Here is a 14,551-nt window from a genome sequence, read left to right on the forward strand (position 1 = left end):
AAAAATAGGCGGTGGGGGAAGGACGACGCTGTTTCTACACGCAAATCCGATGATCACCCCTACTGGCAAATAAGCACCTCAACAATAGACAGGAGTAGTTTTCCTCTGCAAAGGGCCACATGCTGTCAGAGGGCACTTTCTCAAAGAAATTAAGTTACAAGTTAAAATGCCGCAGTGATCAAGCAACACCGTCAGGGAACCGATACCTGACATGCATCAGCATATTTCTCAAGAGAAAACTGTTCTACATCCTGTGGGAAACTCTGGATATAATCAGTGGGCCTGGCATGTAAATAGTCTGCCAACATTCGTTGTAACGCTATAGCGTTGAACCCCATCGCATCTTAACATCTTTAAACGTTTTGATCAAGAAGCAAATTTAGTCACGTTCAAGTTTTCTGACAGCAAAACAAGCTGTGTGACTACTGCCATGTATATGGAATTGTGATATTTGCAGGAGGAAACATGATTGCCTCAATATATAAAACAATTCAATAAGGTAAAAGCTGATGTTAAATACTTGTTTATTACCATTAGAGTGGCTTAAATCAAAATGGAGGTAAAATAACTAAATAAAAACAGTTAAAAGTACCACAAGCCCCAAAGCCCCATTTGAAAAGAAACTATAGTGACCAATTCAGGAATAATTGTGCTAATTGCATTCTTTCATGACAAGACAAAACTGAGTAAACAACAAAGGTTCATTTAAACAATTTATTGAAAACACTTTAAATTGAGCAAATCCTCAGCTTGTAGTCATTTTAGACTTAGCCTTCTCTTTATTGATCCTTTTGGGATGACTCCCACATTCAACTCGCATTTCCACTTGAAGATTCAACCAGCACTCTCAACAGAGGCCTGTGCCAGCGTCTGAAAGACAGTAAACATTACAAACTACTGATTACATAACAGTTTTATTTTACAGCATAATAAATACACTCAATCACTTGCAACATCTTAAAATTAATACATGCATTATTTTGAACTAATTGAATGTGTGCTACTATTAGTCTGGTGGACATACCCGCACTGGTGCATTGTGGTTTCATTGGTCCAACAACTTGAGGACACAATTCAGCTAAGTTGCAAGAGCAGTTGCCTTTAATGTTCATCCTGCAATGAGAACACAAAATTAACATGTTGCCCTTCTCTCAATTATGTATTTATAAAACATCTGAAAATTTTATAGTTTTTTTGGTCCAACTTCAAATTGGCTTGCGCGATTGTTTCCAGTTTGGCAGTTTGGACGATGGTGTTCTTCCAGAGGTCTCCATTGTTTGGATTGGCATGCTTGTAGAAAAGGTTTCGGTACTGGGAATGGCTCTTAATTTAAAAATGGCTTTTAATTTCCCCCAAGAAATAGCCCTTACAAATACTAAAGACATCTTTACTTAAAAAATGTACTGTTTCCAATCATTTTACTGAGATTGGTTAGGCAAAACGGGTCATTTTCAGGGTTCAGTTGGCAATATGATGGTTAAACTTTCATTGCTGAAAAAGGGACGAAACTTCTTGGGATGTTGCTGCATTTTTGACAATGTAAGCGGATGGAAACGGACTACAATGAAAAGACATTCAGTTGGCCTCCTTTTTTCTCTTTTGTCCTCTGAGGCAAAAGTTGTCTTGAGTATCACCCTTTGAGGTGAGATTGGAATACAGGACAATGAGAAACTCATTTACAGATGAGAAACAATGAGGTTTGCTTTGCTTACCAGCTGTTGACTACCAGTCGAGTTGCATTTGGTTGTTGTTGTCTTTGGTTTTGTCGTTGCATGCCATCAAATGGCTCTAGGGTGATGATCCATTTCCAAGGAAACTACATTGGAACATTTTGACAGTAACATTGGCCTAACCCTTGAAAACAGCAGCGTCCAGTTGATGGCATATTTGTGTTAGGAAGGAACTCCAGTCACTCGACTATTTATAAAGCATGAGCAAAGACTCACCTATGCTTTGCAGAGATTGTTGTAAAAGAGATTATGTTGCAAATTAACATTTATGTTACGGTCTGGTCTTGTTTTGAAAATCGATGAGCAGTAGTGAAGGTACAATTAAAAGCTTTATTAGAGTAGGAAAGCTAGACGGATAGGGCATTGCAGATTCCAACAGCACTGAATGTACAAAAACTAACACTCACTTGGTAACTGTACTGTTACATGAGCAGGAGAAATACTAAAAAAAACAAAAAAAACTTTTACACATAAAAAAACTGGTAAAGTCAAAATACATTTCAAAGCTAAGCTTCATATTCCACAGATTTAGACATGGCTAGTTTGTCTTGTCAGATTTCTTCCAAAATACTTGTTAACTGTGCACGTGACTAATGTTTGCTTTAATGTGACTTCCAAGTCCAGTTCAGTATCTGCTGCGAGCCATCCCTCTATCGGGTCGATTGCCACCACGACCCCCACGTGGCCCTCCACGACTTGAGCTGCTGTACGAATCACGAGGAGGGTAGCCTCTCTCAACAGGGGGAGCTGGGCCCCTCTCCTGCCTGCCCATTCGCTCACCACGGCTAGGTGGATATGGGTCACTCCGACTGCTGGGGTAACTGTCACGACTGCCATAGCCATCCCGGGAACTGCTGCCATAGTCATCATAACGACTGCTTCCACTGCTCCCACCATAGGCTGGTGGGGGACCCCGTGAAGGTGGGGCGCTGCGAGAGTTACCTGCAGGGTCAATGGGTCAGGTAATTGGCAAGGTTCAATTTATACATTTTCTTGCACTGTGAAGTGCTCATTTTCGCCAATAGAAGTCATCCTGACAGATTAATTTAATGGACAAATTTGAATGTCCCATCATATTATCGATCTTAAAGTTTAGGTGCGAGGGAAGATAGTGGCACGCTTTTAGACATGATGCAAAAAATGTAATACTTTACCAACATTTGACATGAGTCTTCTTCAGGGTGTTAAGGGACAAAACAGATTAAAGAAGGGATTGGATACAGCCATGCTCGTTCATGCAGGAGCGTCCTCATTACATTTACATATTGTAGGAGCAGCATGCAACCTGATTCATTTTGTGCCTTTCTAATGTTTTGAGCCATTTTAAGGTTTACATGGGAGTTTTTTTTTTATTTTTTAAATATACTGTACAACCTTAGCTTTTGACTTAACTGCTTTTCTAATGTGATTCTTTAAATGGTATATGAATCAGGTAGCCTCCTACAATTTGTAAATGTAATCGAGGAGACTCCTCCCCATGATAAAGCACATACATGTCCAACCCCCTATGTAATGTTTGCTTAGCGGTTTTGTCCTTCAATACCTTGAAGAGTGTCATGTTGAAACGTGTGTAAATAAAAAATAAAAAACGTTTGCATTAAGGCTACGATTGTGTGACAAACTTCCCTCTCAGCTGTACTTTTATCGTAGTCAGCACTTCTCCAACACTGGTGTCTCCTCTGTCATCGATCTTAAGTTTAACAGATAAATGGGCAGTAACATATCCAAGCACAGGGATAAATGGGCAGTGTTACCCATTTCAGCATGCCATTGATTTGAGAAGCCATTTTTCCTTTTAGAGCTCCGAGTGTTAGAACTGCAGGTAAGGACGAGGTTTTCAGAGTTGTCTTGATGGTTTTTTGAACGTTACTCCTTGAGGGAGTGCTTTCTAGGCAACACATACTGAGTGGTCAACGGATGTTTCCAAGGCCTTTTTGGGGTTCCTTATGGTTGCAATCTCTCTGGGGCACATTAAATACTCTATTTCTGCATAATATTGCAGAAAACGCTGCAAAATGCAGCGGTAACATGCACCGATTTGTAGACACAGCTTTGAAATATAAATTTGTTTTTCAGTTGAGATGCCAATGGTCACATTTCTAAAAGCAGTGAAATATACAACTTGGATTGCAGGTCAGGGTGCAGCAAAGGGAAAGAAAGAAGGCTGCCTGAAATACTGTTTCCTCTGGGGAGGGGAAAACGGCAGTGTCTTGTGATTGGAGATTGCGGTAGTCAATGATATGATTTGTGCAGCTCTTCTTGTGCCACAGTGGTTATTGGCCGTCATTACACTCATGGAGTCATATCTTACCGTAACCATCATATGAATCTCTGTAGGAGCCACCACTTGAACGGTCCATATAGCTTCTGGGTTCCCGGCCTCCCCCATAACCATCACGGTCACTGCATAATAAGAACATTGTTATTCAAAAGACCAGGTGAGATCTGATATCAATCTTTAACCTTTTGTATGAACCCATACTCATACCTGCATCCTCTTGACATTGAGCCATAGTCATCTCTGGAACTGGAATTGGAGTATTCTCTGTATGAATAATCTCTTTGAGGAGGTCCATAGTCCCTTGAATCTCTGGAATTATAGTCCCGACTGGAATAGCTGTGAAACATAGCACAACTTCATGTTTTGTTGAAAACTATATAGTTTGTGCCAAATATCTATAAGTTTTATTTATTACAGTAAAGTAACTTGAAAAGTATTAATGGAGTTTTATCATCTCAGAGACAGGATAGCTCAGACTGCCCATGTTTCCAAAAAAGTAAGGGTAACAGATTGACATTTAAGAAGCAAAAATTAAGTAATCTGGATCACATCATCTTTTAATCCAGATTCCAATTTTTTTTTACAACTCTCATTTTCATTTAAGTTACAAAGTTAGTGTATAACAGAACGCTGTCGAGGTGTCAGAAGTAAATATTCCAAATACTTTTATTTCAGCTCAACAAAATCTGGAAAACTTGCCACACAAATGTATAATGTAACTATATATGAAGTGTCCCACCTATCTTTGGAGTTGTAATGGTCATCTCTTGGTGATGGATAATCATCCCTCCTGGACATGGAGTCTCTGCGAGGAGGGGGTGGACCATAGGGATCCCTGTCCCTTGACATGGGGGCTGCAACACAAAAATTAATGACAAACTGGCTCATAAGTCACTAAATAACCCTGAGATGCATGCAGCCCATATCGGTACTTGCAGGCAGTGATGAGTAATTGAGTCCCGGACTCAACACTCTGAGTCTATTCTCTGGACTCGTGACTTGACTTGGACTCGAGGATGTATATAACCAGACTCAAACTTGGATGAAGTTTCTGACTTAATAGGTTATAAAAATTTGATATAAGATGTTACACTTTTTCCTGTTTTGGCCCTGAACCTTTTCCACCTCACAGTCACTTCTCAGTCAGACAGCACTACCGGTCGCTCTCTTTGCTTGACAACACACTCAGACGTCACTCGCTGACGCTGCATTCTCATTCTTTTAGTGCATGATTTGCGAGCAGGTTATTTTCCCTTCTGCGGTGGTTAGATGGCTGGGTTAGAATAACAAAAGGACGGAGAGTAGCTATCTGTTTAGAAGTGGACTGTCCTTACAAATACGTTCCTGTAACTACATGGTTGGAAAGAGACTCATATTTACATGTAAAAATGCAGAGAGATGCGCCCCGGATCGTAGAGTTTGCCTACACATATTTTACATCCAAAGCTGGAAAGAGCAGCGCTAAATGGTGTGTGTGTGTAAAAATCGCACAATTGAGGAAAAGACTGGGACAACTTCAAACTTAAACAGACAACTATTATGGCTGCACCCAGAAATACAAGTAAAATGCTTTCCATTGGCTAACGTTAGCTTTAGCCACTTCTGTTTTATAAGCCTGTTTAATGTAGACCCTCTTTTATAATATCAGCTCTTGGTGCCAGAGTAGAAAAATATCTTGAAATATAACAGACTCAACCTTGATAACTTGAATCAGACTTGAACACCGGTAATGGTGACTAGGGTCGGACTCGACTCAGACTCTTCTTTGGTGACTCGAGACTTGACTACACTGGCTGCTTGCAGGAGAGCTAGATGATAGGTGAATATTGAAGGTTATAAAATATGATTAAGTCTACACAGCCAGAACTCTTACCTCTGCTCATGGGACCAGATGGGGCAGACCTCTTGGGTGGGGGACCGCCATTACGAACTGGGGGTCCTCTCTTCATGGGAGGGGGACCTCTGGATGACATCCCTTTAAAGAAGGGTTCTACATTCCCTGAATTATCATAGTAGTCTTTTCACAGACAAGAAATGCAAATATTAACACACTAAACTCCAAATGAGGACTTCAAAAACTACATTCAATGAGAATATTTACTATAACACACATTGTATTATTGTACAAACTCAACTGATCAAATAAATTAAGAATTTACCTCTGGATGAAGGGCCTCTCATACCACCAGGGCCTCCCCTGGAACCACGGGGGCCCCTGGGTGGACCCCGACTGCGGGAGTGCATAGGTGGAGGCCCTCGCCTGCCAGCACTCTCAAACTGAGGCTTTGTTGCTTGCTCCACTTTGATGGGCTTACCATCAAGAGACTGTGGTAGAAGAAATATGATTGCAATCACAACTTTAAGCACATTCTTAAAGATTATGGCTGATTAAAGATTGTACTTACCTTTCCATTCATCTCGCGTGCTGCATCCTTTGCATCAGCCGGACTTTCAAAAGTAACAAAAGCGAAGCCTCTTGATTTGTTTGTTTCACGGTCTTTCATCAGAAGAACTGAAATGTAAAATCACAGAGGGAAAAGAGAGCTTGCTCTTAGTGACAGTGATAAAGCTGATTACATTCTTCTCTGACAGAGGCACAACAATGATCTTGCAACAGTTTAAGGTTGGCAAAAGCATGCTTTTATTACTACCCCCATTTTACTAACTGTAAATAACAGTTAATGTTTACGGTTTTAACTAATTTGGGTCGAAACTGAACTTAATAGAAAAGTCCTTAGCTCAGAACAAGCTTCATGTTAAGGAAACAAAATGGGGACAAACATAAAGTAAAAAAAATAAAATGGCTTGTCTTTGATTATTAAAAATGAATACCAAATTCCCAGATTCGAAACAACCAATTCGAAAATGAGCATAACCCCCCCCCCCCAAAAGAAAATATTGTTAAAAAGCAGACAGTTAATGTGTTTCTAATTAACGTACAGTCAGGTAAAGTTAAAGGCACACACATCTGGTAACGTTAAAAATGCGAATCAGCAAAAGCTGCTAATTTTTAACAGATAACTGAAACAGCACTGCATTAACGTTAAACACGTTTACTAGTGTTTGTGAATAAAATAGCCAAAAGTAGTTCAGCTCACACCTTCAACAATCCTGCCATATTTGCTGAAGTACTGCTCCAGGGCCTTCTCGGTTGTCTCGGTGTTCAGTCCACCGATGAAGAGCTTTCCTGGTCGGTCTGCCTCTGCCATGCTACAAAATCCACCACCTGCAACAAAAGAAGGGAGGTGCATAGTCCTTAGAACATTGTACATTTGCAAACACAGGCATGCAACATTGTATTTGCCCTGGGTATAGCTACAGACATGGCTATGGTGATTATCGTTACCTTGCTTCTGGTGAAAGTCTTGGGCGGTTGAATGCGCAAAATGGCGATAAACGTGCCAGCTGTTTTAGCTAGCTAGTTACTTAGCTAACGGTAGTTAGCAAGTATTCGAGCGACTAACGGGGGACTCGCGCTACAAATGTTAACACTCTACTTAAAAACATAAAAAAGGCAATACTGTTTTGTGGTTCGTAGTACGTGTACAAGCACGCAGTCAACTGTGCTACCAGACTGTACTGTAACGTGGCTTTGTATAAGCTAAAGCTAGTAGCGATGGGTGCGCAACGGTTTTTCTCTCCCTTCTTCTTCTTCTCTTTCCTCTTCCTTCTTATTCTTCTTTTCTGTTTCCGGCAGACCACACGCCCCAAAAAGCAAGGCTGCCACCTAGCTACATTAAAAAAAAACGCAAATAAGGGGAACTTTTTGTAACAGCGTTGAGAAAGCAACGGGTGATATTTCTAGAGAAATAGTGTGTAATAAGTAAAGTAACCTAAAAGTGCATCCCAATTGTACTCATGTACATGTACTCAATACTTTCTACAAGAGTAGACAGATACTGGCAGGGTGGATAAATCGTTTCCGGTTTTTCTAGGTATTTAAAAAGAAACATAATATCACTGTATCACAAGCAAAGGAGTTAATTTATAGATCAACTGCAGTGAAGAGATTAAATCATGTACGTAGGCCTACAACCATAGATATATAACAATTGTTAAATGGGTACAAGAAGGACTCGAGGTGATTGTGTCGTGTACTGACTCTATTGGTCTTGGGGTTATGTCTAGTTTGGATGGGTTAATAAAACTATGTAAATATTCTTGCATGACGCGTTGCATTGTGATGCACAGAAACGTTATTGTTCGTAAAAAGAAAACAAGGATGTTCATGGAGGATTCGATAAGCACTTCCACGGTGTCAAGTCGGTCAGAACCGACGTCCGAGTCTTTTCCTTTCAACTTAAAACAATTGTTGATGTAGGTGTTGCTAAGATTAAAAATTTAGTCTTTTATAATCATCGTTATACAAAACATATCGTTCAAAAACGGCAATGTGTGTATCAACAGCAGCTAAAAATGTATAAACCCTACATACTAAACAGATTACTTATTGTACGGCTTTATTTTGAAAATAAAATCTTAAACTTCCGGTGCAATTCTTCTGGTTTATAGCTTTACGGAGCGGAACGTCACTGATGCTGGTTGAGCACGGTGAGCAAGTCGGACAGGTCAGCTAAGCTACTGCGTCCCGAGTAGAAAAACGTAGCTAGCTAACAGTGTACAACTAGCAAACATTTCTTGACTCAGAAGAAGGAAAACTCTCCTTTCACGTAGCTAAGTATATAAACTCTTAGGAGAACAGTGTCCGCAATAAAATGAAGAGGCGGATACATTTTGGTTTTGTAACGTTGCTGGTTTATTCGCTAGTCTCGTATTTCAATTCGTGCTCGGCATTTTATCTTCCGGGTTTAGCCCCAGTGAGTTTTTGTGAAGAAAGCGAAGGCGGTGAAGATTGCCAGGTATGTTGAATTTATGAGTCTCAAAATTATTATGTAGTGTAGTGGATTTGCTTAAGTAGATGGAGTTGGCATCTTCATTTCAATTTTTTTATTTTCCTTAATCTTGCTAGCTAGCCAACCTTCTCCTTAGGCCCCGGCTATCCCTTGGAAACGTAGCACTGGCATACTATTCTAATGCATTGCTAATTGATTTTGCAGGCCATGGGAGCATATAAATTAACTGAAGTGTAATCCAGCATACCTATGATACTGTTAGCACATCAACTCTGATTCAAATAATGAACCATGAGCGAAAAGTCATACCTATCTTGACTGACCACCTTCATGATATAGACTATAAAACTAACTGGTTTTGCTTCTCAACAGACTGTGATTCAGCTGTTCGTCAATCGCTTGGACTCTGTAGAGTCAGTCCTACCTTATGAGTATGATGTGTAAGTGGCGTTTCGTTTCACCTTGATGCTATTTATGTAATCTCTAGATAAATGTTTTCCAGCTCAATATCACAGTCTCATTATATGTGACCATCTGTATGTGTTAAAGGTTTGACTTTTGCAAGGATGCCAAGGAAAGCAGGCCGTCTGAGAATCTTGGACAGGTGCTGTTTGGCGAACGAATTGAGTCTTCACCATACAAGGTGGGTTTAAACCAGAAAATCTAAGCCTGCGTGGCAATGGCATTTATGGGGTTGCTTTTGATAGATTTCACATAAGTTTGTTTAAAGGTCCCATGACATGCTGCTTTTTGGTTGCTTTTATATAGGCCTTGGTGGTCCCATAATACTGTATCTGAAGTCTCTTTCTTGAAATTCAGCCTTGGTGCAGAATTACAGCCACTAGAGCCAGTCCCACAATTTCCTTAAGACGTGCCATATCTGTCTGTAGCTCATGAGGAGGAAATAAATGGGCGTGTGGCCTTGCCCAACTACCTTTTATTCTATTATTGCAACATTACGCTTATTTGCCTTTTTTTTATTTTATTTTACAGGTCAGCTTCAAACAAGATGTTAAATGCCAAGCGGTATGCACAAAGACCTATAAGAAAGGCAATCGGGAGGATGCAACTAAACTGGATTTTCTTAAGATGGGAATGCAGCTGAACTACCAGCACCACTGGTTTGTACACTTGATACTGCCATTATTTACTTGTATGTTGTTTGTAGTTAGGTTTTTTTTGTTGAGAAATGGATAAGAGCAGTTGAGCAAACAAACACAAGCACCGATATTTATCAAGAAGTTTATTGTGATAAGCCAATTACTTTTTCAGGATCATTGACAACATGCCGGTGACATGGTGCTATGATGTGGAAGATGGTCAGAAGTACTGCAACCCTGGCTTCCCCATTGGCTGCCTCGTTACCTCAGATGGCCGAGCTAAAGATGCTTGTGTTATCAATGTGAGTTTTTATTTGGGTTTTTGAACATGTAATCCACTTTTCCCTCTGGAGTATAAGTCTCATCAGTCAAAAAATGCGTCATGAAGAGGAAAAAATTATATATAAGTTGCACTGGACTATAAATTGCATTTATTTAAAAATGTATTTCACAAAATCCAAGACCAAGAACAGACATTTAATCTGAATAGGCAAGTTTTTCAACTACACTATAACTCACAGAACAACTACCAGGGCGTGGAGACATAATACACCTCTCCCGGCAGCACGGTGTTAAAGCAGCCATCTGAGGACTTGTTCCTCCAGCTGTGGCCATCAAACTTTCTTTCTGCTGCTGTTTGTGTTCAGTCTTTATCTGTTGTCTTTAAGAGCAGCACATAGTTGTCACAAGCCTAGAGCGCCCTCTCGCGTTTATAGACGGAAATGTTTTCATTATGAATTAACATTTAAAAACATTAAATTATATACTGTATATTTTGATGTATATGTTGCAGTACTAGCCAAACTATTTAAAAAAAAAAAAAGCAACTTATAGTCCAGAGAATCTGGTATATAAATTATCTTATTTTAGTGAGTATTTATAAAGTATATTCGATTATTGTGTAAGAATACAAAAGTAGTCTTTAATTTATAATAAATTTACATTTAAAGTCTCAAACAGTATTTTATAATACTTACAGATACGCTATGTAAGAGTCTTTCATATAATTATTGAAGCATGGTCACTAATGTAACCAAAAATAAGACATTATTGGAATTGATGGGTCCAAGCCACACAGACACGCAATAGTACAATTACCATACGCAGGATAGAGGTGAAGTCGGAAGTCAGGTTATACAATTATTTGAATAAAACATTTACAGTATAGAAAACTGTCAACAACATTTGTTTAAAAATTGTACCGTTTGAATCTGAGTACCTGAAATTTAATTATTGATATTGATAAAAAACAAATTCCAGTCGGAGTTCAACAAGAAGAACACATTTTACGTCTTCAACCATGTGGACATCAAGATCACTTACCACAGTGGAGCATCAGAAGGGTGGAGAGGGGCTCGGCTGGTTGCTGCTACTCTGGAGCCAAAGAGGTAATTGTGATTGGTAGTAGATTGATAGGAAGTCAACGTATTTTTGATTTAAGGCTAATCTACCAACTGAATTACAACTCGCCATTCAAAACAACAGTAGATTTATCAGTAATCTAACATGAAGGATTTTATGTATTTTGCGCACAACAGTATCAAACAGGCAGATGAAAAAAAACCAAGTTGTGAAGGAGGCACCCCGATGGAGGTCCCTGGGGAGTTTAATGAGGATTTGTCGATAATTTACACCTACTCTGTCACTTTTGAGGTAGGTATCCAAAATATATGACCAATTTTATATTATAATTTGTTGTGTGCAACTAACAACACTTTCTATCGGACTATGAAAATGAGGAAAAGGATATTTTGTGTGATGTTAATTTGACGTCTTTTTTTACAGGAAAACAATTCTATCAAGTGGGCCTCTAGGTGGGACTACATCCTGGTCTCCATGCCTCACACCAACATCCAGTGGTTTAGGTATGAAGATCATTTTCACATTGTTAACCACGAAACACTCTCCCTAAAACTCGCCGTGTCTCGATGCTTGTTAGTTGATGCTCTGGTATGTCTTGTGTGTTTGTCCAGCATCATGAACTCCTTGGTCATTGTCCTCTTCTTGTCTGGCATGGTTGCCATGATCATGCTGAGAACCTTGCACAAGGACATTGCCAGATACAACCAGGTGGACCAGGTAAAAAGCATGGTCAAACTCTCTCATTTGGAGCTGATCCTGATGTGAATATGAAGCAGCAGCATTCAAGTGAAGATTTCTTGAAGATGCTGTGCTTAGAAATAAACCAATAACATACTTTTTTAAGGGGACAATTTCAATCTCATTAGATTTTCTCTTATTTGTATACTGCAGGGCAACATGTTGCCACCATGCAAATGAGCTATTCAAAGTAGATGATACCATTCCAGTGAAACCTCATATATTCAAGCTTACGGCTTTGAAGAGCATCCTTGTTTTTTTTAACCCACAGTGCATAATTATTAGATTTTAGCTGAAACATTTCACTGACAAAAATCAGAGGTAAAGGTTTTCACCTGGCAGTAAAACAATGTCATCTTTGTCACAGGTATGTGGGTAATGCTTTAATTGTGCCATGTGAAATACCACCCAGCGCACTGGGTGCACAGTACGCAGAATTATAAATATTTTGTCACATTTCACAGGCAGACTTGATAATGCTTCCATCGACCAAGGAAAAATCCTCTATACCCTACGTAAGCTTATTGATAGCTGTTTGAAGAGAACCTTTTGTGGTAATTAAATCAGGTGTTTGGGTGTGTGATTGTAGCAAACTTAACTAGTGCATTAGGACAGGATGTAAAATGTGGTGTGAATATTTTTGTGCCACTTTCAGGAAAGGGGGTCTAGACTAATGCATTGACTAAAGGCTAATTTAAACTTTGCCACAGAGATGGTTGGCAGGGCTTGCAGAAGTGCACACCTACTGATAAATTAGGCATAAGGAGTTTTTCACACTGCATTTTATGGCTTTTGGTTAACCCAGTTTTCTCTGTCACACCTTACTTTTCTTTGCTAAAAGGTGAGGTAGTGTTCACTGCTTGGTGGTGGGTTAACCTTTTAAGCTTTATTATTTGCACATGTTAAGTACTTGATTGTGACTGTTGCTGTATTGCTTTCTGCCTCCCTCCCAAGGAGGACGCACAGGAGGAGTCGGGGTGGAAGCAGGTGCATGGGGATGTTTTCCGCCCTCCCAGGAAGGGCATGTTGCTGTCTGTGTTTCTCGGACAGGGCACCCAGATCTTCATCATGACCTTCATTACTCTCTGTAAGGACTATTTTACATTGGGCTGTAACATGCAATATTGGTGATAGTTACACACACTGAATTAGTTTTCTTTGGTTTTCTTTACGTTCCCTCTGCCTTTGTGTTCACCACATTGAGTAATTAAGTGCTACCAGTGTCAGATGTTTTTTTGCACACACACTTGTTAACAGTAATTTACAAATTATTGCAGTCAGTATTACACTTAAAGGCCGCCTCGTTGTTGTATTCAGTCAGTTTAGTTAAAATAAATAAATTGGAGTACATGGGAAAACTGAATTTAAATACAAGACATTATGTGGAACTTAAGATAACCAGCTGAGTTTTTACTTTCATTATCTCCCCAAAACATACCTTATTTAATTCTCTTAGCATAGTTTTATTTTGCCATCGCAGTAACTGACATCCTTACAGCGAGAGAGGCAGAACAATTCGGGTCAAAATCCTTCCACCAAAGAAGTTTAGAGCAAGGTTAAAGGCCCATTCAAGGCATCTACATTGTCAAGCCAGTTTTAGGTTTTACAGTTGGTGTTCAGTGAAGAGCGGATTGGAATATCATTGTAATGATTTTTCAATCTTTAATTTGCAATGGTGCTGCTATGTCTGAATGAGTGCACTAATGACTGTCTGTCCTCTGTAGTCCTGGCCTGTCTGGGTTTCTTGTCACCGGCCAACAGAGGGGCTCTCATGACATGTGCTGTGGTCCTCTGGGTTCTGCTGGGCACGCCTGCTGGCTATGTGTCTGCACGCCTTTACAAAAGTAGGAGTCCAGGGAAAACTTAGCAGCAAAATTTAAAGAAAATATTTTTATTTATTTTTCCAGTCAGTGTGATCTTTTTCATCATGATATCCTCATCCTTCTCTATTTCTGCTCTCAGCTTTCGGAGGTGAGAAGTGGAAGACAAACGTTTTGCTGACAGCACTCTTGTGCCCAGGGTAAGTCCACTTGCTAAGCAAATTTTCGTTCATTTGTCTCATTTTTGTACTCTATTTCTGCTAGAGCAAGATGTTACGCTGTATATGCTCTTAATTTGTCTTGCACACTCTCACAAGTATTATCATTGTCTGTCATCCAACTTTCTTCCCCTAGTATTGTGTTTGCAGACTTCTTCCTGATGAACCTGATCCTTTGGGTGGAGGGTTCCTCAGCAGCAATCCCCTTTGGAACCCTGGTGGCCATTTTGGCTCTGTGGTTTGGAATCTCTGTGCCCCTCACCTTTGTTGGTGCCTACTTTGGATTCAAGAAACCTGTGAGTTGGGCCTCCGTGTGGGCGTGTGGGTGTGTGTGTGTGGGTGTGTGTGTGCGTGTGCGCGTGCGTGTGTGTGGGCGTGTGTGGGCGTGTGTGGGCGTGTGTGGGCGTGTGTGGGCGTGTGTGTGCGTGCGTGTGCGTGCGTGTGTGTGT

At 40.1% G+C, this 14,551-nt stretch overlaps 3 protein-coding genes across 10 annotated transcripts in view; 1 reads left to right on the forward strand and 2 right to left on the reverse strand.

Moving 5' to 3' along the window:
* Positions 1-70, reverse strand: part of arhgef6 (Rac/Cdc42 guanine nucleotide exchange factor (GEF) 6) — a 21,697-nt gene extending 21,627 nt beyond the window's left edge. For 2 of the 4 annotated variants that reach the window (XM_032528359.1, XM_032528356.1), the window contains exon 1: positions 1-7. This exon is cut by the window's left edge and continues 288 nt beyond it. The gene's annotated coding sequence lies outside the window, so the exon portion shown is untranslated. The other 2 variants (XM_032528360.1, XM_032528358.1) reach the window with 2 other exon arrangements.
* Positions 71-795: 725 nt separating this feature from the next.
* Positions 796-7,680, reverse strand: rbmx (RNA binding motif protein X-linked). Of its 3 annotated transcripts, XR_004333904.1 has the most exons (10): positions 7,358-7,678; positions 7,112-7,237; positions 6,417-6,523; positions 6,171-6,336; positions 5,885-6,028; positions 4,751-4,865; positions 4,219-4,347; positions 4,042-4,133; positions 1,025-1,113; positions 796-870 (listed from the first exon to the last, which is right to left on the reverse strand). XR_004333904.1 is itself a non-coding variant. In XM_032528365.1 (9 exons), the coding sequence occupies exons 2-9, from the start codon at positions 7,218-7,220 to the stop codon at positions 2,356-2,358; spliced, it is 1,152 nt and encodes a 383-aa protein (XP_032384256.1). In that variant the 5' UTR covers positions 7,221-7,237; positions 7,358-7,680; the 3' UTR covers positions 2,041-2,355. The 3 variants fall into 3 exon arrangements, 2 of the variants coding, with proteins under 2 accessions (XP_032384256.1, XP_032384255.1); XM_032528365.1 differs by lacking the exons at positions 796-870; positions 1,025-1,113 and adding an exon at positions 2,041-2,672 and having other exon boundaries at positions 5,885-6,001; positions 7,358-7,680; XM_032528364.1 differs by lacking the exons at positions 796-870; positions 1,025-1,113 and adding an exon at positions 2,041-2,672 and having other exon boundaries at positions 7,358-7,679.
* Positions 7,681-8,548: 868 nt separating this feature from the next.
* Positions 8,549-14,551, forward strand: part of tm9sf5 (transmembrane 9 superfamily protein member 5) — an 11,063-nt gene continuing 5,060 nt past the window's right edge. For 2 of the 3 annotated variants that reach the window (XM_032528372.1, XM_032528371.1), the window contains exons 1-14: positions 8,549-8,870; positions 9,237-9,304; positions 9,414-9,507; positions 9,858-9,985; positions 10,137-10,266; positions 11,225-11,352; positions 11,503-11,617; positions 11,750-11,829; positions 11,938-12,043; positions 12,529-12,579; positions 13,019-13,151; positions 13,789-13,908; positions 14,027-14,084; positions 14,239-14,398. In XM_032528372.1, coding sequence (XP_032384263.1) covers positions 8,727-8,870; positions 9,237-9,304; positions 9,414-9,507; positions 9,858-9,985; positions 10,137-10,266; positions 11,225-11,352; positions 11,503-11,617; positions 11,750-11,829; positions 11,938-12,043; positions 12,529-12,579; positions 13,019-13,151; positions 13,789-13,908; positions 14,027-14,084; positions 14,239-14,398 — 1,515 coding nt within the window. In that variant the 5' untranslated portion in view covers positions 8,549-8,726. The remainder of the gene's footprint in view (positions 8,871-9,236; positions 9,305-9,413; positions 9,508-9,857; positions 9,986-10,136; positions 10,267-11,224; positions 11,353-11,502; positions 11,618-11,749; positions 11,830-11,937; positions 12,044-12,528; positions 12,580-13,018; positions 13,152-13,788; positions 13,909-14,026; positions 14,085-14,238; positions 14,399-14,551) is intronic. The other variant, XM_032528373.1, reaches the window with a different exon arrangement.

This window comes from Etheostoma spectabile, chromosome 10, assembly GCF_008692095.1.
Source record: "Etheostoma spectabile isolate EspeVRDwgs_2016 chromosome 10, UIUC_Espe_1.0, whole genome shotgun sequence".
Taxonomy (NCBI): Eukaryota; Metazoa; Chordata; class Actinopteri; order Perciformes; family Percidae; genus Etheostoma; species Etheostoma spectabile.